Below are 23,875 nucleotides of genomic sequence, written 5' to 3'. Positions count from 1 at the left end.
CCCTCACAGGTGATGGTGAAACCCTTGACTGATGCCTTTCTGGGGTTGCTTTAGGGACAACAAGCAGTGCATTTCAGTACTGTTCAGGGGTAGGAGAAAATTGATTTGACACTTCTTGGCCCAGTCTGAAGAAAATGAGTTAAGGTTTTATTAAATACACTGGGCCTTGTTACTTCCTGACTGAAGTACTGAGTGCCACTGGTCACAATTGTCAGATTGGTTATTAACAGTGACATTACAATGAAGAAGGTTAATTGCTATGTAATGCTATAGCTGGAAGTGCAGTATCTATATATTTGTCCAAAATGGAGTTTCAAGTAATGCGGTCAAAAATCACTTGAGAACAAAATTTTCAGCCCTGTGAGCCAATATGTTAGTCAACATATTTATATGTGATACCCAACTTTTTCTTAAGCTTCATGTAGGTGCTTCTGCCCAGAAAATAAGGAAATCTGTTCTCCTTTTTTTGTCAAGGGTAATTTTGATTTTTAGGAAGAGTTTTATCCAGATATATCAATAACTATGGTATGAAGGAAAGCTGTATAGCATAATAGCTTCAAATGAATATAAGAACAAAAATAATTTAAAATCAGCTGCTGTTGCTGCCTCTGCTTCTTATGTGATTTTTCTGTTCTTCATGTTACTGCTTTGTTTGTACGTGATATCAGAAAAGTTGCAACTTTCTTTGGTAAGTGCCTCTTTAATAACTTTTCTGTTTTATAGGAATCATTGCAATTGGACACATTAATGAAGCAGTTGACCAAGGAAATCCTGACAAAGCTCTAGAAGCCCTGCTATTGCCCACAGCCAAGCTTCAAGATGTGAGACCAGTAAATGCAAGGCATTGTCAGGATGTTCTGCACCATGCCAAAGCACAGAAATGCAAGGTTAGAATTTTTACTGTTGTTTTTTGTGAGAAGTGAAATGCCAATTCTTTTCACTTGCTTCTGTGTCCCTGTCCTGCTGCCCCGATGTTTGCATTAGCTTTGCCAGTGCGGTTGTAAATAAGCCAGTGATGACAAACTAGTGCTAAGTAATTTTGCACTACAACTTATTCTGACTGGCAAAATGGATTAATTCTCAATGTATTAAACTTAAGACTTATTCTGCATATGTCTTGCTACTGACTTGGTGTAATCTCATTTTAATTCTACTAGATTGTTGCAGCTATTACAAAATATGGGCAGCAGCAATCCTCACATAGTTATGAATTTGTGTAAGGATACAGTTACAGGACTGTGTCAGGCAGATAGCTACAGTATGGATGGCAATTGAGGTTTTTGCCAGAAAAAAGTCACAATTATGGTATTACTTAACAAATCTCTGGGAAATATTTTGAGGAGTCTCCTTTGCTTAAGTTGATTTATTGCAGTGGTGTTTTGTACATATTTCTTTTACAGCTTTGTCATGCAATAACAAGGTGATGGTCTTCTACGTGCCTTCAGTTTAAACCTATCTCAGCAGGATGTTGCTATCTGCTTCCCCAAAAGCAGTGGCCTGGTTAGCATACAGCATTACAGCTCCGGGAAGCATAAACAAAGATCAGCCTAGCAGCTTGCAGGATGTGACTGAACACAAGACTAGCTAAAGCTACTAGCACAGCAGTTAAAATGTCCAGTGTCTGGAAAACACAAAATTCACACAGTGTCTCTAATGTGACATGGTGAGCTGGGGAAAGTCTGCAAACCCTGGCTTGTAAAGTATCTTCCAGCATTTTTGTCACCTCCTCTGTGGTACCTGCTGTGAAACCATGTGTTTCTGTAATCTGCTGTCAGAACTTTTGAAAGGTCTTTGCACAAGTTAATTTCTCACCAGGGTTCCCAGGTAAGGGCTGGTTTCACTGAGCCCTCAGTGCTGAAAAGCCTTCCTCCTCGCCATGTGTGCTGGGGAGGCTTTTGTGCATTCTGACTTCGCCTGTCCTGGACGAGCCAGGGCCAGTATTTGCGCGCAGTGCGGGTGGTGGCTGCACAGTGAGTCAGGATGACCCCAAGGCAGAGACCTATAGCCCACAGGTACCTGCACACAGCAGCTCTACCCTGGCTCACTCCTGCCAGCTGTCCCAGTGCTCCCCAGATGTAAACCTGGTGCCCACTCCTGTCCTGGTGTGAATGTGCTCATAGGAAACAAATGAGTGTTTCCAAATTTTGGAACAAAATTGTACAATCTCTTCGAAATCTTCTCACTCTGAAATGTTTGATGTTCCTAGAGACTTCTACTGACCTTTCTCTTCTGAGCTATTTTGGTTTTGCAGTCTTTTGGCAACTACTTAGAGTACCTCTTCTGTGAACAGGAGTGTTACTTCTGTTTCAGAAGAGAAGAAGACATGGTACTCCCAAAAGAAATACTCGGATGCGTACTTACTCTTTATGGTGATCAATCAATAGATATCACCGTTCTTTAGGTAAAGAAGTTATTTTGATTGACATTTCCTTAAAGAAAAAAAATCCAGACACAATTGAAAAGGTAGTGCAATTTTTGACATCTATTTTCCTCTTTTTCTGATCCCTGTTTATAAAGCAGATCTGTCTTAATTTGTGTTTAGCGTGTTTTAAGAGTGAGCTGTGGTAAAAGGAAGTATTTGATTTACAAGGATCAGATAGGTCTCCCTATAAACTTCCTGCCCCAGCATCTGGAAAAACATGTGTGTCAAACCTTCTCAGTTACTCTAAGTAGCTTGCTGTCACTTCCCCACAGCTCTGGTAATTTGGGGGAGTAGAGTCTGCACCCAAATCTACCAGAACCCGTTACAGGTCCTTATCTCAGATCTGACCTATTTGTTCCTTGCTTGAAACTGAAAACTCAAACCTGGAACTTATTTTGTCCTGTAAATCTTAAACCACAGCTTTTAACAGTTGTGAAGGCCTTTTCAAACCAAATGCATTCAGGTCCCGGCGAAGAGAAACCTTGTGTTAAGGGAGTGTATTGTGGATAACTGAGAAGTTAAACAGATGGACCAAATTGCTACATTTGGTTGTAGGGTTTTTTATGTGATAGGTACAGAGGTTTTAGTTAGGTTCACCTTGTTGATATTTTCAATAGTTGTGTCATATTTGAATTATTTTAGAATTATCTTTAAAATTTGTTCTTGTGTATGTTGAAGGAATGGCAGGATTAAAACTATCTTAAATTAAGAGCCAGAAGAAATAGAAGAAAGAGAGCCTCACCAGGCTGCAAATTCCCCTGAGGCATTTTCCAGTGCAGCTTATTTTATTTAAGTAAAGTTTTTTTACAATAGTATTATCAAAACAACATAAAACATTTTTATCGTCACTTCCATGCTGCAGTTACAAATTCAAATGACAACCACTGAGCTAATTTTCTAGAAACTTAGTATATATGTAGGTTTTGGGTTTCTGTAAAGGTAAAAGTTGACCCATTGTTTTACTAACAATCAATGATAACTAGTTGCAGGATTTGTAACACTGTAGGTATTTCCTGTGAGGATGTGGAAATAGAGAATACTACAAAATAGCTTCCCGCTTTTGCTTACCAAGCAAGAGTAACACATGCCTGCATTCGCACTGATAAGGGTTGGCTCCCAGCAATCCCTGTGGGCTAGGGGAGTGCAGGCGCTGACAAAGTGGAAGAACAAGTCTCCAGTGCAAAGCTGGTTAAGCAGCCTCATAGGAGAGGTAGTCTTGGAAGAGTCAGGTTCTGTGTCCAGGGCTGTAGATTTACTGTTCTGTGAACCTATGGGGACTCTATTTCCAACATCCAGGGCAGTGTTTGCTCTTCACTGCTCCAAGGCATGTAGGAAGTGCTTTTACTTGTTCCCATTTTCACTAGGCCAAAAGCTTGGTTTTGTATCACTGTTTCTGCAGTGATCGTTGGCTGAGAGCTAATTTGAAATATTATGAATTGCCCTAAAAGTGCTGTTTGAATGCTGATTCCTCTTCTGGTATTTAGAAGCTGTGGTGACTGATACTCTGGCAGTTTCTCCATGGCCAAAAAGTGATCTCAGAAAGAAATGGAGGTGCAGAGCTACTTACCTGAATCTAGGCACACAGGTGTTGCAATACGTGTAATAAAATTATAGAGCTGGAGAAGTGTATTTCTGGAGATATTCCTTGTGTGGGAGGAGGTAAATTTAACTGAGATTGTGTTTTCTAACATGTTTTACTTGAAGTATAAATGTCACACCTGAGATTTGTTGCTGTCTGGGTTAATACTATACAAAATCATAATTCCAGTAATAGAAATAAATTCATCTTTCCCTGGATATTTTAACCATTGTTAGATAAATATTGGATTGACTTCTAATTTTTGACATCAGAAAATAAAGGAAAGGATCAAGACAGCTGTTCAGGCTGCTAAGACATAAAGCAATTAGATAAAAAGAATACAACCCATCTGTATTGTAATAGTAATAGTTGATGTGATGGATAATAAGGATAATATTGCTCGGCACAAAGCAAATAGCAAAGATGGTAAGAATCAAAAGACTGACTTTAACATACCAGAACCATTCGTGAGTCTTGAGTGTTCGTATAATTGAGACATAGCAGAACACGATAGTTGCAAGTGGTATCAAAAACCCGAATATCGCTAAGGACACATAGTAGTAGAACTGGAAGGAAGATATGGTTTCACAGGCGCTGTGCACGTCGTGGCAGGTGTAAATGTCCAGTTGCTTCACGTAATAGCTTTGCTGCATGATGCCAAGCGGGAGCATGTACAAGAAGACGATGGCCCACACAGCAGCGCAGGCGGCGATGGCATTGGCGCGCTTCGGGAGGCCCTTGTAGGTGAAGGGGTGAACGATGGCCATGTAGCGGCTGACACTGATGCACGTGAGCAACAGAATGGAGCAGTACATGTTGCCGTAAAACACTGCCGTGGCCATTCGACACATGGTTTCCCCAAATATCCAGTTGTTCCCATTGATGTGGTAGGCTATTTTGAAGGGCAGCATGATGCAGAAGAGCAAGTCTGAAACAGCCAAGTTTGTGTAGAGGACAGCAGTGCACACAGAGCGGATCTTGAAGAGTAGCATCCACAAAATGATGGCATTAGATGGTACACCCAATAAAACCACACTGAGGTAGACAGCAGGTATTAGTTTGGTGCTCAGAGAGCTGGTCAGGTACTCTAGAGTGGTGTTGTTCACTTCTGTTAGAGTGGAGTCATTCGACTTTTTTGAGGTGCATTTGTTTTCTCTGATATGGATGGTTGTTGTCTCCCCTTCTATAGCATAAGGGGGGATGTAATCATAGTCTCTTGCTGAAATTCCACGAAAAGTTTTGATAAGAGACACTGTTTTAATTGCAGACCCATTCAGTGAAAATTCTGAAGCTTAGAAATAAAACAGAGTTAAAATTGTTAAAAAGGACAAACTACTGTACTAACATTATAACTCACCTTCAGGAACACAGAAGTATAACCATCTCCATGGGAAAAGCAATAGAAGTTTAAAAGATTTGGTGACATTCTGCTTTGGGTGTTCATATCAAATGTACGGACAACAGTCTTCATTTGCCATTTCATACGCACTTGAAAATTCATCATTAATGTAGTATTAGCTCATCTTTCTGCATTTTGTGTGTTTTCAGTAATCTTTGGTGAAAAATATCAGGCACTTCTGTAATGCTTATGACCAGTGGAGGGTTTTTCCCAGTAGTAGGAATGTTGGTCATTCATAATATAAGCAGTCTTGGTTTAGGCTTGATCAGAATGTCCAAAGCAAACACCGTTACTGTCCTTTTCACTTCATGTATGAAATGCATGACTGCAAAAGATGCAAAAAGCCCTATCTAGTCTAACACAGACTAAAGCTTTCAAATTAGAAAACTGAAATTACACTTGTTTTCTTTGGTCTCACATGTGAAATTGTTATTCTTCAGCTTCTGACTAAAGCAAACCAGATCTTTTCAGCTTCTCATACCTGAGCAAGGGCAGTGTCTTGAGAACTGAAAGCAAATGCTTGGGCAGGTATTAGGTGTAATTTACTGGGAAGTGAATAAAACTTTCCAAGCAGCAGGAAAACATTCCATGAGTAAATATTGCCAGCATGTGGGCAAAACCAGTAATATCACTTCTATTAATGCCTGTTCCTGAATCTTTAGTAGAGAAATTTGTAGAGACATTGACATTTCCACATGAAGCACAAATGTTTTCAAAATGCTTTTTGAAGCCATGTGTTGTAAGATAAATTTTGCACAGTAAGCAACTGTGCAAGTATCTGTGTCAGTTTTGTTTTCTTGGCTGCATTTAATGCAAAATTCCTTACTGTAAAGCCTAGAGCATGCACCATGAAACTGTAATTTAGAAGCAAACTGAAATATGGATGAAAATCTTTGGACTTTTTTTACCTTTCCGTATTTGAATAAAATATGGAAAACAGTTTTATTAATGCTTACTGGCAGACTTACAGTAGAATGTTTTAAAATAATAATTAGTATAATTAGTAGACTGCATCATTTTTAGTGGTTTTTTGATGGTTACTCTAGAAAACTAGTTTTAACCGCTCTTTAAAAGTCATACGTGTGCCTGCATGGGCAGGTGTGTGTGTGTGCGTATTTATTTATTTACTTATTTATTAAAAAAATATTTATGTATACCAGCTTTCAAAATGAGCTTGGTTTGAAAACAGTTCTAATTCTAGAAAAGAAAAAAACCAGGTTTGTTATTTGATCATTTCCTTTAGTTACTTTTATCACAATAGTCATCTGAGCATTTCCTTCTAATAACACCATCTGTGAAGTTGTAACACAAGACTCTACAGGTTTAAAATTATCATGTAATTACAAAAATACTAGATAAAAGATTTGTCTTTAGTAAGTGCAGAAAGTTCCCCTAAATTCTTTACAGAAAATGACTGGGAGAGGTAAGGTGTCACTGAAATGAAAAAATAAAAATCTGCTTAAAAGGAGACATCCTAGAGTAGTTTTCTGTAGTGATGCTTGTACAACTTTTAGTTCGCAGCTGGTAAAGAAACTCCATTATCAAAAGCCTGAACTATTTACTAAAATATGGAATGGATACAGAAAGGAAGACTCACCTGTAGTGCAAAGACTGGCTGTAAGAGAGAGCAGTCCAGTGAAAAACAGTATCTTCATTGTAGTGTGTGAAATCCAGCCAGCTGAATGATAGTGCTGCGCTAGTTCATCTCGAGAGGTGTTTTGTGGGGGCTTTTTCCCCTCTGTAAGGGACTAAAGAATGATTGATCTGTCCTCCAGAAGCATCCTGTAAGCATGAGGTTTATGGTAAGGAGCTAATTTGTTCTTTGTCTGCTACAGCAAGAGGGTGTGACGTATCCAAATATGCACACATGACTCAGTTTCAGCCTCAGCCCAACACAGAGATAAAATTGCTTTACAGCAGCAATTTAACTCCTAATTTACCACAAGCCTAAAGCTGATGTGCAGGGTTCTGCTGAAATTAGTACCTACAGATATTTGGAGTAAAAAGGTGTTTTCTGGAAAAATCAGTCCTCAAGGGTCTCATTCAGACACCAAAATGTCAATGGCTGAACTCTGTAACCTTCTCCAGGGAAAAGCCAGGCTTGGAGAAGAGTGTGATGATCTCAGTTTAGCAAAAGGCGAAGATGGAGAGAAGCCACACATACAAACATGCCTTAGGAAAACTGCATTCTGCTTTGCCTTTTGCCTCCCTACCCACTGTAAGCTGTCTGGCTCCTTTGATCCAGCTACTGCCTCCACTCAGATGGTTTCCACCCCTCCATAGCCTGCAGCTTCTAAAACCTTTCCCCTATTTTCATTTGCTGTTTTGTTGATCCCTTCCTTTTTCTCTGCCTGGCTTTTTTTTTTTTCTTTCCCTTTTTTTCCCCCCTTCATTGCCAAATAACAACAGCTTTTTTCAGCAAGCAAAACTAGCCCAAGTCTTGGTCTGGCTTCCAGGCTAGTTGTGAGGCTCAACATAAACTGTACGTGGCTTCAGAGCAGTATTTGTGTCTGTTCTTGTGTTTAATGTGTAAAATCTGGATACCAGATGAGGAATTCTTCTCAGTTTCTCAATGCTTTTCTCAAAATTCAGTGGCAGTTTGGGAATTTATTACACATTCTCTCAAATGCTAACTCTTAACTCTCACTTGGTAGAAAAACAAGCAGTGTGTGTCCACTGTCCTGTGATTGTCTGACAACACTTCATGTTATTTATGTATTCTGCTACCTTATTTACATAGATGATGCAAAGAAGAGCATGTCTTTAGGATTTTTTACCCTGTTTTCTCTTTGTACTTTCTGTGGATATCAGATTTATTAGATCTTTGGCCTGAGATTCAGTGCTTAACCAGGGATACTCATTGCAAAGTTGCTTATTTGTCCCCACTCTTTTAGCTTGAATGTGTTTCTAGCTAGTTTTTTTTTTCCTGAAATATTTGTGTCTATATTATCCTAGAACAATGTCAATCAATACATTACAGCTTCTCTCATCATTAGTCTGTTATAGGCCTGGCACTCCTATTTCCTCTTTAGCATGAATTTCCCCCCCCACCTACTGGATTAGATTTTAAATATTACTTTAACCCTGTTTTATCTGCTGAAGTGCTGGTATCACCAGTGAGCCTGGGCATTAGGGTCGGTTAGCAGGGATGTTGAGCCCACTTTACTGCACCTTCTATTTTAACTGGGGTTTAATGTCATGCACTTTTAGCCTGTAAGAAGAGCGGTCCCAACTCTGCTGCTTAATTACAGAAATGTTTGCACAAGCTAAGTCATCATTACTAAACCTGAGCTGTGTTGTTATGTCAGTTTTCACTGTTATTTTCTAATGTAACATGTACTTAGATATATTCAAGGATCCTTTCCAAATAAGGGTTTTGAAAGAAAGCCAACTTCCTGCAGTCTTCTGCTGCTCTCTCCTACTATCACAGTGCTGCCTGATAATGTGGGATTTTATGTGACTCAGACTATTTTGCTGACATATCATGGAAATAAAAATGTTTCAATTTTTACTGATCTTTAGTAGGATGAATTCTATGCCAGCAGTGTCAGCAAATTCTCCTGTTCTTTTACACATCAAAACTTTCAGAGCTTTGTATCTGAACGGGATCTTTTCCAAGTTATCAAATAGTATATGAGTGTGTTTCATTCCGATTTTAAACAGTCAAATTATTTTTAGTGTTCAATGGCTTTGCAGAGATTGTATATTGGAGCTGTATCAGTATATTGAGACAACTCTTGTTATTCTGTTTTTTCAAGCTTTTTACTGTCCTTTTTCCAGGAATCTCAAGATGAATCAGCGCTTCTCTGGCTGGACGAAATACAAAGAGGAATCAATGACAGAAATAACAACATAAAAGAAGCAGAAATCTGTAAGCATTAACCTGCATCTGCCATGCTCTTGTTTTTCTTGGTCATGGGAAACTAGAATGGGTAATTTATTTTTTCCACTTCAGGGAAGGTAGAAGCCCTTCAAATATATGAGAGGAAATGAAATGCATGTTCTTTGTCATACTAAAATTGAGATGACTTAAAACTATAGGAGTGGTGTTAGTTCTATCTAAAGTGGTAATCTTTAAGGCATGGCTAATAATTCAGTGGATTTGGTTATACAGGTTAACATCATGACCAATCTTTCTAATGTCAGTGTATCTTCATGTGGCTCCCAAAATATATGAATGAGAAGGGATATGCTGTTCAGGAGCTTGTTTTGCTATGTATATGAGACTAAAATCTTTATGCATGTTGTAAGAGCAAATTTTTAGGTTTACAATTTTGCTTATTCATATTTCTTTATATTGTCTTTTATGAAGTGCTAACAAACAAAAATCAGAAACATATTAACTTTTAAAGCAGTGTAAAAAGAAGGCTAGGTCCTTCTGAAACGTATCTGCTCTTCCAGTCTGTAAGGAAGAGGAAATCTGTAGGAAAAGTGCTGAGGCTTAATCTCTCAGAGTGTTGTGTACTGAATGCACTCAACGCCTTTTGTCAAGGCTTGGGCTGAATATAATAATTTTAGAAAAAATATTCATAACACGTAATAAACTTTGGCAAGTAATGTAGAAGCAAGCACAGATGGGTGTATGGGGTACATTGCAGAGCACGGTGGTGTGCCTGCCTGTTCCAGGGCCAGCAGAGCCCAGACAAGGCACTGGGTATTGGTCAGCCTTCTGCTCCACTTGGCTTTGGGTGAGTCAGTGTCGCCTTCTCTTGCACCTTTGGAGCTAGTGAATGCAAGTGCTGGAGTTGGTGCATTCCTGCAGTGCTGTGCTCAGCCATCCCTGGTGCAACGCGACTGCTGTGAGCCCACAGGCACATCAGGAGTTAGTGCTTGGGAAGCTGTGGGTGGAAGAGCTGTCCATTACGAATAGCTGCTATCCCTGCCACAGGATCATTGCATTTTGTGCTACTATTACTTTAGAATTGATCTACACAATTAATACAGTCTTCACGTAAGAAGGCAGATACACTAAAGATAGCTGAAGTATTTTTGTAGGTCACACATCCAGAGAAAGCATTTGGTTTGGGTTTTCTGAGATAGGGTCAGATGCACACACACTGTCTTAACCAAGCTCTTGTGCTGAGGAGTGCTAATACCTTCTTTTGTGGAAAAACACCTTCTTTTATGGAAAAACCTGGTTCCCATGCATGCGACCCAGAGCCATGAGGAAGCATCTGAGCACAGAGAAGGGAAGGAAATGCGCAGCTTGTAAACGGATTTGAGTTAAACTTAAAGAGCAACTTGAAAACACCTTCATTTGTGTTCACTGGTGTAAAAGCATTAAGAATATGTATCATAAGCAGCCTGCAGAAATTAGAACAGCATCATCCATATAGCAATACCATACGATGTTGCTATTGGTAAACCACTGCTCTATCCACTACCTAGTTGTAGTAAAATCTTCTAATATAATCTGTGTTGGTAATAAATGCACAGCTTTTCACAATCAAGGATGCTCAGTGGAACTGTTTTAACATGTCACTTTTAGGAAAACAATACTAATCCCCTGTATGCTGCCCTCTGGGTTGAAAGGAAGCATTGTCAGCACAGCACATTCTTAAAGAGCTCTAAGGTTTTGCAGCTAAAACCTGAGATTTAACATTTCCCCATGGCACAGAACCTGATACTTCCTATAACCAACACATCCTGTCTCAGGAAGTTTGCATGTTGTGTTCACATAGTCTAAACTTAAAGTTCAGCTTGATCGCAACTTGGAAAGGAACTTCTATTTCATCTATCACAGAAGCACTATTTTTGAAAGGCAAACAACTCCAAAACTTTTGCAAGGTAGTTAAAGATACATTTTTCAGTTAAAAAAGTGGCTTTGAGATTGCTGCAGTAATGGCAATAAAATAAGCAGTAAAATAAGAGAAGGTACTGGCAACAGTACTGAAACAGTCTTGATCACTTCCAAACTAACTTTTATGCCTTATATGAATACTAAATGGTGCAGTATTAAAGTTTTAAAAGGCTTTTATAGTTTTCCCTGTCAGTAAAGGACTCTGTATCTTGTACCTTTATTGAGGAAGAAGTGTTCAGTGCACTTCCTAACACATTGTGGTGCTTGCTGTGTGTTTTGTATCACCTTGCTTCACTTGAATGAGTTCAACCATTGTACTCCTTATCTAAGTGGAGAACAAAAAAAGATTGGCCAAGTATCAGCTGTATAGCCTTCAGGAACAGATTTGAACACTGACTTTCGTCTTGCACAGGGAGAGTCTGTCAAAGCAGGAAGTCTGTCTGTCCTGAGAGAGTCCGAGTTACAGGAAAAAGCTGATCTTTGGCCTTGCTGAGAGTTCAGGCTTATCACACCAGCCAACTGCAGCTTTGTATATCACAGCTGTTTAAAGGGAGGATGGGTGTGGAAAAGAGCCCTTCACAGTGTTGATCTGGTACTGGCATCCCAACTGCTAGAGAAACAGACTGGAGCTGACAATTTTCTGGCAGTTGGGGATGGCTAATCCCCAGTTATCTTATGATTTTCCAGGGTCCATATGGCCTTTCTCTAGAGCAACAGCCACAGTATTAACTGCTAGCACTTAAAATTAAAGGAATAATTTCTGCTGAGTTGAGTTTTTTTCCTGATAAACATTTTTCTTATATTTTCCTCCAAAAATACAGGCATAATTAATCTAAAGATGAGGAAAAGCCAGATGACAGTGGACCTACATAAACAAATCTTAGCTTAAATTGTGTTTTGTCTTTGTAAAAACATCTTCCAGCACCCTTAACTATACGATGAAACAGAGGAAGGAAAGCATTCAAATCCTGCTGAACAGAGTTGATGAGGCACATTGGGACTGTGTAAGAGTCTGGGGCCAGCAGCAGCCAGCTGTAATGTGTGGCTTCCCAGTTTTTCCTGCTTCCTTGCTGCTGAGGCCAGGTGCCTGGATATCACAGTGCCACAGCAATGGTGGAAAGACATCTCCAGTACACATGTGCTGGGGAGAGGTCTGTTTCAAAGCACAGAAAACTAGCAGGATGCTGTCTGATAGAAATCCAGATGGTGGTGGTGTGGTATTGTGCATCTGCTTTGTTACTCAGTTGGCTGACAATGTATTTTTGGTTGATCTATAACTGCCTAGCCAAAGCTACCCATTCCACTTTAGTCAAACTAACAACAAAGAAAAACTGTTTCTAGTAGTGAAATCCCTTTCTGCTTGCTCAGTCTCATGGAGTCACTTCTGTACATGGGCTTCTGATATTGGATGCATTTTGGGTCAGCTCTCTGTGTGCAGGGACCTCCTTTATACTGATGTGGATAGACACAAGATTGGGGAAAGTGTTTGGTGCTGCAGCATGAAGTGCAGCTCTGGGGTGCAAAAGTAGCCAGATTCCCTCAAGCCAGGGTATAATGTGGATGTTCTAACTCTATTCACTTGTTCCTCTATGCGTCTTGAATTTAGATGTAAAGGAACTCCTTTAAAGACCAGAGCAGCCATTTCTAAAGCAGCCTAAACATGTAGTGAGTAAGGTACTGTTGAAGTGGCGTGTGCTTCCACTTATGTGCTGCCAGGTGTGGTGGAATCTGTTCCTTTGGTGATGGTGGGATCTGTTCGAGGAAGTCCTGAATTAGAGTATGGGTAACACCAGATAACATCAAAGTTTGCGCATGCTTCACAGCATCACCTCTCAGGGTGCTTTTATGTGCCCTGGAAACAAAAGCTGCCTCTCTGGCGAATTCAAGGGCATGAATTTGCTTTAAACAAGTTCCTGAGGAGGGTGAGTTCAAGGGTTGCTTCAGGATACTGACTAGGTTGCTGCAAGAATTTACTCAGGGCCATCAGTTTTCATTCCCATTTTGTACAGTAAAAGTGCTAATGTTCACAGCTTGTAACCAAATTACTTCATGTACCTCTAGAAGGCTCCCAAGTGATCAGCAGATGATGGCCTTTTAGGGCAGGCTGAGTGTGGGGGTACTTGCCATCCTCAGTGCCTGCCCTACTGTCTCCTGGTGTGTCACTTGACGGGGAGCAGCTATGCCCTCAGACTGCTCTCGGTTGTGCTGTGGCTGCATCCCAGCCTGGGTGGAGCACACACTTTCTACCTAACATGCTTGCTGTTCTCCAAAATACTTGTCCTTACAAGCATGAAGGAAGCTGAAAATGGGCAAAGCACTGAATGGCTGCGTATGACATGCTGTCTGTGTTTGCCAGTGTTAGAAGTACATTTTCAAAGTTTCTGGAGGCTAGAGTTATGGATACCTAGAGTATGAGACACTTAATTTTCTATGTTATTATTTTACCCTAGTGGCTGTTGGAATATCAATGCTTAACAAGAGCTTGGAGAAGGGTGATTCACAGCCAATCCTGATACTGCAGTCAAAGTTTGGATTACGAGTCATTCCTGAATGTGCTGAAGCCTACTTCAGGAACCTCTTAGAAGCCAAAAACATGAAAACTACAGAAGGTAAAACCTGCCTGAACAGGACAGTTCCACATGTCCATATCACTGAGGCAACCAGAAAGCTAGAACAAGAAGCTTACCTAAAATCACTGTAAATTGAGGAAGATAGCTGCTGGTTTAAAATCTTTTGAGAAATGTTATATTTTTCCAGGTGCTTTTTATATGACATTGAGCTGTTGTGCACATAATGCAGATCACAGTACATGCTGAGAAACAAGTCTAGTGATTTCCAGAGTCTAGCTGAGACTTTCTAGAATGTCAGACCTGCCTCTGGGTGAATTTAGGGCAGCTTCTCTGTGACTGTCAACAGACTAGTCCATTCTCTCAGAAAACCATATTACCCTCTGATAATTTTTTTTCATATTAGCAGATTCAGAGATGCACACATCAGTCTTACAGATTACTGTCAAAGACCAAGCCAGTACCTGACAGTGTTCACAGCCCAGTTATGGTCCCTGTGCATTGCCAGAGCAACAGTTACCAGCAAAAGCTGGGGCTATAATCTGGTCTTAGCAAGATGATGGGGTGTTTTGTCATGTTAGAGCTGCAAAAGCTGGTCACAGCTAATGGCAGCCAAGGTTAATGGTTAACAGACAGCTAACGGTTAAAAAAATATTACTGTCAAGGTAGTACCTGTTCTTACAGTAGATGGGCATGTTTCACTTTGCAACATGAGCATTTTGAGGGCCTTGCTAGCTTTATCTTGGGGCCTTTTGTCCATGAGGAAATGAGGTTTTTCCTGCCTGTCAGGATGCAGACTGGTTTACCAAAGCAATAAACAAGAAAATGATGTAGATATAGGAAATGTCCTGTATGAGGTATGAGTCAGTAAGTCCAGCATTTGGGCAGAAGACAAGAAAAATATTTTTTATAAACACAGTCTGTTTCACTTATGAGTGATGATGTAAGACAGAGCATGCACTGTTTCAGGAGCACTAACTTGGCACATTAGGGTTTGCGGAGGCTAGCAGTGGATCTGTACCAACCTCATAGCTGTTTCACTAACCTTATAGCCATTTTGTTCTAGAGGAATGACCCTCATCCACCCAGCAGGGTATTTTGAAAATCCTTACTACAAAAAGGCGCAAGATACAGAGATTTTGCATGTCAAATGGCTTCACAGCAAGTACAGGGAGGGGAAATGAGTAGAGAGAGCTGTAATGTATCAGTGAAACAGGACAAAAATGTGTACTAATGGTATGAACTGCTTTTAGGGTCTAGCGAAAGTCCACGGATTAAAATTGTAATGAAAGCCATGTACGATTACTATTACAATGTGGAAACTGAGGAAGGTACCTGTGTTGCGCCCAAAGGAGTTCTACCAAAAATGTCATGGTTAACTGGTGAAGAAATCCAGGTAGGTGGCTAAAACATTTGCTTTTATTGCAAAAGCACCATAAACATTTGAGAGCACATGAGACATGGCAATCTCAAGAGGCTGTGGTGGGTGAAACTGAAGGTCACTTTATCAGTTATCTGCTTCTGACAAGGGCAGCAACTTAAGTCTAAGCAGACAGTAATAGCATAGCCTCCTGTCTAGTGTCTGGCAGTGATTTAGGGATTTCCTTACTGGAAGTTACAGCATTTCTTTTAATGACTATCAACAGACACCAGTGGAGGAAAGTCTGATTTCTTCCATATCCTTTTATATTTTATAGGACTTTACATTGATGAATAACAAATAATTTTATTACGTATTTAGGAGCAAGTGGAACCACCATTTTCTGTTTAAATCTAATCCTCTGACAGCATTCTTGTATCTCCAGCTTCAAGAGGATGGGTGTGCTGTTTGAGCTCCCTTACTGTAGAGGTTTTGCACAAGTGTGAAATAGAACAAAGCAGATCACACAAGCCTCTGAGTAATTTGTTCTTCTATTATTCTGAGGCAGCTCATCGAAGTTACAGGCTTACTCCTCTACACAAACAAAAGTCAGTGTAAGTCCCTTTGAAATTCGTAATGCAGCAGTACTTGAGTGTGCTTCTCAGCAGAGAACTCACTGATTCAGTTAGTATTTCTAGATGTCTGAGTTGTACAAGACACTTGTAGGAAAGCAGAACCCTGCTAATGTATAAAAGAATACTCTCTTAAAACAGCATATTCACTTGAATAACTGAAGCTTGAAAGTAGCTCAGTTACCCTTCCTATATGGTTCAGCAGTAACAAAGTAGCTCTTTCTTCTTACTGATTAAAATCTAGGGGCAAATCAGAGGGATTTTGGTAGGGTGAACGTAAAGTGCAGAGATGGAGAGAACACAGTCCAAAGCCTATCTTCAAAACCAGGAGCGATCTGCCATCAAAATACAGGTATTGTTCTAGAACAAGAAGGTAATGTGGCTTGGGCAGCTTTTTGCATGTAATGGGTGACGTGACTGATTGCTACCACTGATAAAATTCTCAAGCAGGTCTGCCTCCTTGTTTTCCTTAGCAGCAGTTTAAAATTCTACATCTGCAAATATGTGCTTTCATACAGCAAATATCCAATTTTAAAAGAATGGATCGTATCCACCTCTAGTGTAAGTTAGTTGGGAAAAGCTCGTACACAGCCCTGGCTTTGTTCTGACGTGCTCAGATTTTTTGTGGTGTGCGTAGCTATGCACAGTACAAGACCAGAAGATGTTTGTTAAGCATCGAAGCAAAAATTCCTTGGCAAAGCATGACTTACGAAACACATTCCTTTCTAGACTATCCCTAGTTGGAAGTGGTTTGTTTCTGTTCCATGAAGTTGTAGCTGGACAGGGAGTGGCAGCTGCCATGGTGTTCTCTGGCAGTATGTCTTGGATATTTCCAGTTCACTGTACTCCAAAAGGTGTACAAAGGAAACGTTCTGCTGAGTGAGCAAACACTGACAGAGGCATGCATACTGGTTTTAAGTGGTGAAATAGCCAGCTCCTATTAGGAGCAATTTATTCCACTACCCACTCACAAAAAAAAAAAAAAAGAAAAAAATACATGTGATTTTTTTAATCTACAGTAGCTATACCTAATGATTCATTATGACAAATAGCTTTACCGCTAGTCATTATTGGGATTGACTTTTCATTTTCCAGCATGGTGCCTGAGCCCAGTAAAGAATTGTACTTTGAGAAATTCAAAGTCTGTGTGAACAGGTTCAAAATATGGAGAAATGTAGGTAAATAAAGTTCTTCTGTTTTCTTTCTATTGGCATTAAAGTAGAAATTACTTGTGGAAAGACAACAAGTAGAGGACAAGGCTGGTGTCACGGTCTGGATAGAGATGACAGGCAAAAGCAGCAGTAAAAGTGTCTGTTATGCCTGTTGCTGGGTTCCTTGACAAGTGTTTGTTTCTGAGCTAGCAAACAGAGTCAACTGAGGGAATTGGGAGGTTGTCATCTGTGGTACAAGATGATCCTGAGTGGCTCTGGAAGATTAGAAACTTGGAAAAGAGGCCAGGGCAAGAGCAACGTGGGTCCAGCTAGGTAAGGGATAGCTTTAGGATGCAACAGAGTGACAGAATGTGTAGGGCTGGTAGGGACTACAGCAGGTCATCTGGTCCAACCTCATTTTTCAAGCAGGGTCATCCCAAAGCACATGGCGCAGGATTGCATCCAGATGGTTCTGGAATATCCCCAAAGGCTCCACAACCTCTCTGGTCAATCTGTTCCAGTGCTTGGTCACCCGCCCATAAAGAAGTTCTTCCCCCATATTCAGGTGGAATTTCATGTGCATCAGTTTCTGCCCATTGCATCTTGTCCTATTGCTCAGCACCACTGAGAAGAGCCTGGTCCATCCTCTTGATACCCTCCCTTCAGGTACTGATAGACATTGATGAGGTCCCCTCTCAGTCTTCTCTTCTTAAGGCTGAGTAAATCCAGCTCCCTCAGCCTTTCCTTGTAAGGGAGATGTTCCAGTCCCTTCATCATCTTTGTAGCCTCTCCTGGACCCATTCCAGGAGTTCCATGTCTCTCTTGTCCTGAGGAGCCCAGAACTGGACACAGCATTCCAGGTTAGGCCTCACCAGGGCTGAGTACAGGGGCAGGATCGCCTTCCATGACCTGCTGGCAATGCCCTTCCTAATGCCCCCCAGGATACCATTGGCCTCCTTGGCCACCAGGACACTCTGCTGGCTCATGGACAGCTTGGTGTCCACCAGGACCTGCAGGTCTGCAGAGCTGCCCCCCAGCAGGTCAGCCCCAGCCTGTGCTGGTGCCTGGGCTTGTTCCTCCCCAGGTGCAGGACCTGGCATTTGCCTTTGCTGAATTTCAGATGGTTCTTCTCTGCCCATCTCTCCATCCTGTCAAGGTCCTTCTGAAGGGCTGCACAGCACGCCAGGGTATGTTGGCCATTCCTACCAACTCTGTGTCCTTGGTGAACTTGCTGAGGAGGCATCTGCCCCTTCATCCAAGTCATGGATGAACAAGTTGAACGGTTAAGCATTGAACCTTGGGAGACACCACTAGGGACAGGCCTGCAACCAGACCCTGTGCCACTGATTTTGACCATCTGGGATCTGCTCTTCAGCCATTTCTTGACCCACCTCACTGTCCACACATCCAGCCCACATCCCTGAGTTTGTCTATGAGGATGTTGTGAGAGACAGTGTTGAAATCCTTGCTGAAGTCAAGTAGACAATATCCACTGCTTTCCCCTCATCCATCCAAGCAGTTGTTTCATTGTAGACGGCAATCAGGTTGGTCAAACACTACTGTAGTGAACCCATACAGATTATTCCTGATCATCATCATGTTATCCATGTGGATAGAGATGGTTTCCAGATTGAGGCACTCCATCACTGTTCCAGGGATGGGAGGTGAGGCCGAGTAATGGGCAAGAGCTGGAAGTCACTTATGTGGGATGAAGCCAGTGACTGGGATGCCAAGTATGTGGGTGGATTGCTGGTAAGAGTAAAGATGACTTCAGGAGAGTGAAGGAAATAGCATTGGACAAAAAAGTGTGCTGAGATTGGTCAAAATTAACATGAAATGTATTAGGACACCTTAAAAATACAGAGGCAAGCTTAGTTTTCTCTTTATCACAATGGCAGTTTTTTTCAACAAGATAAACAATTATTTTAGTGTGTTACATAGATTTAATAAATATTAGTTTCTTATTAGGGATAATGGTTTCCTGCCTTCTCTAAAATAGGCTTTCTGGAAAGGATTCAAACAAAGGAAAAGCTATGTTGACAGATTAAATGTGCTTCAAGGCAATGTTGCTGCTATTGTTAAGGTAAGAACCCCCCAAGTATGTTTAATCCCTTGACATAGTCTATCACCACCTGGGAATCAGAGACTAGGAGCACAAGTTGGAGGGTTTCCAGAAATCTGCGTGGCATTGGAAGTTGTTTAATTGATAGCTTAAGCAAATTGCTTCTTGAAAGCTGTGTTTGACTTGGAACAGGCTTTGCAGAATTTGAGGGGCTCTTGATAGAGATTTCCTTACATTCCCCTTTTCAATACTAAACTAGAACACATTTGGGATGACAGTGTATTACTTCCTTAAAAGCTGTCAAATCTCTCTCTGAAAAGCGCTCACTGTTCTGAGATGCTAATGGGACTGTTATATCACGATTAGATTGTAGATCATGGATGGAATATTGTGACAGAATTTCCTGTTTCTGAGGGATACTTGTTTAGAATTGAGTCCTGAGACCTGAAGGTAGAAATTATTTCCAAAGATAATGCTACACACAGATGGTAGAAACTTGAACTCAGCTTGATTAAGTGATTTAGTGCGAACTCGTTTATCTGGTCACTGTCCAGTAGGAGCCTGGTAGTACAGTCATCTGTGGCCCTGAGCACACAAGAACAGCATGCTTGCAGAAGTAGACATTCAAAAGTAAATGTAAAACACATACACAAAGTTTGAGCAGTGTCCCTTAAGTTTTTTAAAAATTTCATTTAATTTTCAGATTCAGTCATGGGTCAAAATGTGGCTAGCGAGGAGAGCTTACAGGAAACGTCTGCAATACTTCAAGGATCATGTAAGTAATTTTTCTCCATTTTGAACATGAAGCATTGAAGTAGGGTAGTATGCAGGAGCAGTTTTGGGAAACAGAAAAGAGGGTGCAAGTTTTGCAGTATATCTCTGAGCAGAAGTGTGTCATAACTAGATCCTTTTGCCTAACCTTTCAGAATGACCAAATTGTGAAGATACAAGCATTTCTTAGAGCAAACAAGGCCAGGGAGGACTACAGAACACTAAGTAAGTAGTAGTAGTTGCATGTTGTATGTTTGGGGACAAGTATGTTACTGTGTTTAGTCGTTTTATTTTATAAGTTTCACATGGGAATTCTCAGTCTCTTATTTAACTTCAAAAGAGGGTGCAAGTGTTTGTAAAACAACTGTTCTATAGATGAAACCATTTTGCATAGCTGTACTTTTAATGCATGACAAAAATATTGGTAACTGGCATAAACTTCAAATTTTCTGCTTAGTGATCAGTTTCCTGAGGGCTTTCGGTATTATGTCAACTAACAGGCCTGTTTTCTTCAATTGTAGTTGGTGCTGAAAATCCACCCTTGACTGTTCTGCGCAAATTTGCCTACCTCTTGGACCAAAGTGACTTAGACTTTCAAGAAGAACTGGAAGTAACAAGGTTAAAGGAAGAAGTGGTTACAAAAATTCGATCCAATCAACAGCTGGAGAAGGATTTGAACTTAATGGATATAAAGATTGGATTGCTGGTGAAAAACAGAATCACTCTTCAGGTCAGCAGGCTCTGTTCAGGCCCCCTTGGTAGTATGCACTGAGCACTTGCCCATGTTGAGGAAACTGAGGGTTACACATTCACAGCTGAGGCTGGAGGGATCTTGGAGATCATCTGGTCCAAACCCCCTGCACAACCCAGAACAGGTTGCCCAGGACCATGTCCAGATGGATGATTCTCTCCAACAGTGGAGACTGCACGACCTGAGCAACCTGTGCTAGTGCTCAGTCACCCTCAGTTAGTCAAAGTACTCCTGGTAAATTAAGCAGTATCTTTGCATGTTTCTACCTTGTGCTAGCTGTTGTTCTGTTGTCCTGAGTTGTACATCACTGTGTTTTCTTGTGGTGGACACTATTGTTGTGGACAATAGTAACTACTTGGCAGATTTAAAATCTTTCACGTCTTTTCTGTGTTAAATTAGAGTAGACTTCTGATCATATGGAACAAGTTGTTCAATGTTAATTAATCATGAATGAGTCTGTGTAGGAGATCAGGTTCCATATAGTCACTGTTGGCAACCCATACTGGTGAAAGATAAAAATGTTAAAAAACTGGGTAGTGAATAGAGCAGCAAAATTTACAAAGTTGCTAATTAAGGCCCTTGGAGTAATACTGTATTTAACATGACTGGGAAAATGTTCATTTTTCCTGTTTTATGAATATATAATCCAGATTTTTGATTGTTTTTCTGCAGGATGTGGTACTGCACAGTAAGAAACTTAACAAAAAGAGCAAAAGTCAACTGGAGGAGATGGTTATGGTTGACAAACAGGGCATCCAAGGTTTGAGTAAAGAGAGAAGAAAAAAATTAGAGGCTTATCCAACACTTATTCTACCTCCTACAGGTAATTTTTAATGCAAAAATTAACATAGCAAATTTTTAAAGAAAAACTAAAAATATACTGTACTGCTTATTTCGTTTTAATGATTGTAGTATATGAAAATGATTGAGTATATGAAAATATTTCCAAATAACATGCAGACTGCAACAGACACTATGGTTAATTTCTAATCTTTCCTGCAATTGAGAAAATCCTTGTTGTTTTTAAAGTGTGCAGCAAATATGGCTGGTTTTTGCTTGAGTATACTTCAGTCTGTACTGAAGCGGAAGAGAAATGTTTACGTCCATATATCTTTTAGTCCATGTAAATTACTGTCAGTTACTAATACCGTGCATTATACGTGGTGGAAGGGAAGTGGTCTGCAATGCAGTTCACAGAATATACTGTATCTGTTCTTGTGCTATTTTTATCTCACCTCACTGACATTTTTCTAGAAGAATTTTAGATCCTCCCGGGGCAGCCGCTCTCCAAAGCAGACATGTAGTATGCAAAGTTTTCTTGGTAGATAGCCATTGTCATTTGGTAAATTCTCATTGTCATCAGATGCAGAGAGGTACTATGCAGAGACTGCAAATAAAATCCTTAATGGTGCTTCTCACAGGTTGTGCAGTATTCCGTGTTCCTTGTGTACTAGGATTTGGAGAAAAGTAAAACCTGCGTGCAAAAGTGACAGATATGGAAGTCAGCATAAGTGCTTTAGGCAAGAACAAATGCAGAGAGCTGCCCTCCAAGTGGGGGAGCTTGTCCTGGACAACAGCATGCATGTCATTTGTTTGCTTTGTAGACTAATCCCACATACCTGGCAAAGCTGATTTTCCAGATGCCACAAAACAAATCAACGAAGTATATGGATACAGTCATCTTCACTCTATACAATTATGCCTCCGATCAACGGGAAGAGTACCTGCTTCTCAAACTCTTTAAAACTGCTCTAGAAGAGGAGATAACGTATGTGCACTCACAGAAAGGATTTAGCTAGTTTGTGTTTCAGACAGTTCAACGAATGCTTTGTGCCTAAAAGAAACTGGTGGTTAATCTTTACCATAAAATTACACACATAATTTTATTACAAGAGAACTTTGTTTTCTGGGTGTTAAACTCAAGTGATTGCTAATTCAGGAAAAAAATTATCTTTCTATGGTGGAACATATTTGTCTACGAAAAAATTGCTTGTAAAAAGATGCTAGGGCTTCTTGGTTTGTGCTTGAGTATGTAAGGGTAGAGGAAGTATTATCTTTCTTTATGTAATTTTATGTTGTATAAGTGAAGATTGGTGGTTTATCCTGAAATAATGAAATGTTATTTTATGCCCTTAATAGATACTGGCTGAACAGGTATTTGGGTCTGAATCAGGTATATATTAGCTGCCATTGACTATGCTGTGTTCCAGGACATTACTATAAGACATGCACAATTCAGGTGGTAGTTTCTATATATCACCTTGTTTTATATAAAAGCCTTAAGAAATAGACTATATAAAGAGGTTTCAACATAGAAATAGGGTAATTTTAAAAGTGTGGGGTTTGAAAATATGGATAACTGCATATATAAATCAGAACTCTTCTGTTTCTGATACAGCTCGAAAGTAGACCAGATTCAGGATATTGTTACTGGAAACCCCACTGTCATTAAGATGGTTGTCAGCTTCAGTCGAGGCGCTCGGGGACAGAACACTCTGCGCCAGCTCCTGGCCCCAGTGGTGAAGGAAATCATGGAGGACAAGTCTCTCATAATCAACACTAGTCCTGTAGATGTTTACAAGTCATGGGTAAACCAGCTAGAAATGCAGACTGGTGAGGCCAGGTGAGTGAGGAAGCTGGACTTACTGTGCCACACACATGAGGAATCCCTCAGTGCTGCTTTCCTATTCTTCCTCTGAGAAATTGTACTTGTGTCCATGCACCCCTTCTCAGTCTTCCTCCAGCAGAGAGATTTTGGGGAGGGATGCTTGAAAAACAGGTGCTTTAACTTGTTCTGAACAACGAAAAGATCACTTCCCTTGTCATGACCTTCCAAAGTCAATTACTTAATCTTTGTAAGTGTAATAGACTATGCCATGGAACAACTTAGTCTTTTTCTCAAGTTTTTTACTACCAGCATGTTAGTAGTGTCCCAGGCTTTTGAGGAGCTATTCTGGGATGGGGATGTGAAGATGCATTCCTTATATTTGTATAGTCCTTTTGTAATTAAGGAAAGGTACATGATAGCATGTGCACTCCCAACTAAGCAAACTACTTACCCCCAAAAAAAGGAAGCCAAAGCATCTGAGACTTTTAGTAACAAAACCCAGATTCAGTTGTATTTGTTGGACTTTTGCTCACTGATGGCCCTTATGAAGAAAAAAATAAAGTATTTTATTCTTAAATGTATTTCACTTGGTTTAATTTCTATTTTTTTGCTTTGCAGCAAACTCCCATATGATGTGACCACAGAACAAGCATTGACACACACAGAAGTTGTCAGTAAACTGGAACCATCTATTCAGTTTGCGAGCAGTAACTGACAAAGTTCTCACATCCATATTCTCCTCTCTCAATATGATGCCGTAAGTGCTGAGCTAG

At 40.4% G+C, this 23,875-nt stretch overlaps 2 protein-coding genes across 2 annotated transcripts in view; one reads left to right on the top strand and one right to left on the bottom strand.

Annotated features, from left to right (window-relative positions):
- LOC125319528 (ras GTPase-activating-like protein IQGAP2) overlaps positions 1-23,875 on the top strand; it is a 46,713-nt gene that overhangs the window by 8,956 nt on the left and 13,882 nt on the right. Inside the window, 14 exon segments of the mRNA XM_048290794.1 lie at positions 724-887; positions 9,181-9,271; positions 13,651-13,809; positions 15,021-15,163; positions 18,910-18,993; positions 19,676-19,747; positions 19,899-19,968; positions 20,265-20,473; positions 21,167-21,292; positions 21,294-21,317; positions 22,099-22,262; positions 22,893-23,117; positions 23,721-23,798; positions 23,800-23,859. Of these exon segments, the coding sequence (XP_048146751.1) occupies positions 724-887; positions 9,181-9,271; positions 13,651-13,809; positions 15,021-15,163; positions 18,910-18,993; positions 19,676-19,747; positions 19,899-19,968; positions 20,265-20,473; positions 21,167-21,292; positions 21,294-21,317; positions 22,099-22,262; positions 22,893-23,117; positions 23,721-23,798; positions 23,800-23,859 (1,669 nt within the window).
- On the bottom strand, positions 3,608-7,256 carry LOC125319530 (proteinase-activated receptor 3-like). Its single transcript, XM_048290796.1, has 2 exons — positions 6,998-7,256; positions 3,608-5,292 (listed from the first exon to the last, which is right to left on the bottom strand). The coding sequence occupies exons 1-2, from the start codon at positions 7,053-7,055 to the stop codon at positions 4,205-4,207; spliced, it is 1,146 nt and encodes a 381-aa protein (XP_048146753.1). The 5' UTR covers positions 7,056-7,256; the 3' UTR covers positions 3,608-4,204.

Source organism: Corvus hawaiiensis, chromosome Z (assembly GCF_020740725.1).
Source record: "Corvus hawaiiensis isolate bCorHaw1 chromosome Z, bCorHaw1.pri.cur, whole genome shotgun sequence".
In the NCBI taxonomy this organism is placed as follows: Eukaryota; Metazoa; Chordata; class Aves; order Passeriformes; family Corvidae; genus Corvus; species Corvus hawaiiensis.
This window is presented reverse-complemented; position numbering and strand designations above follow the sequence as displayed.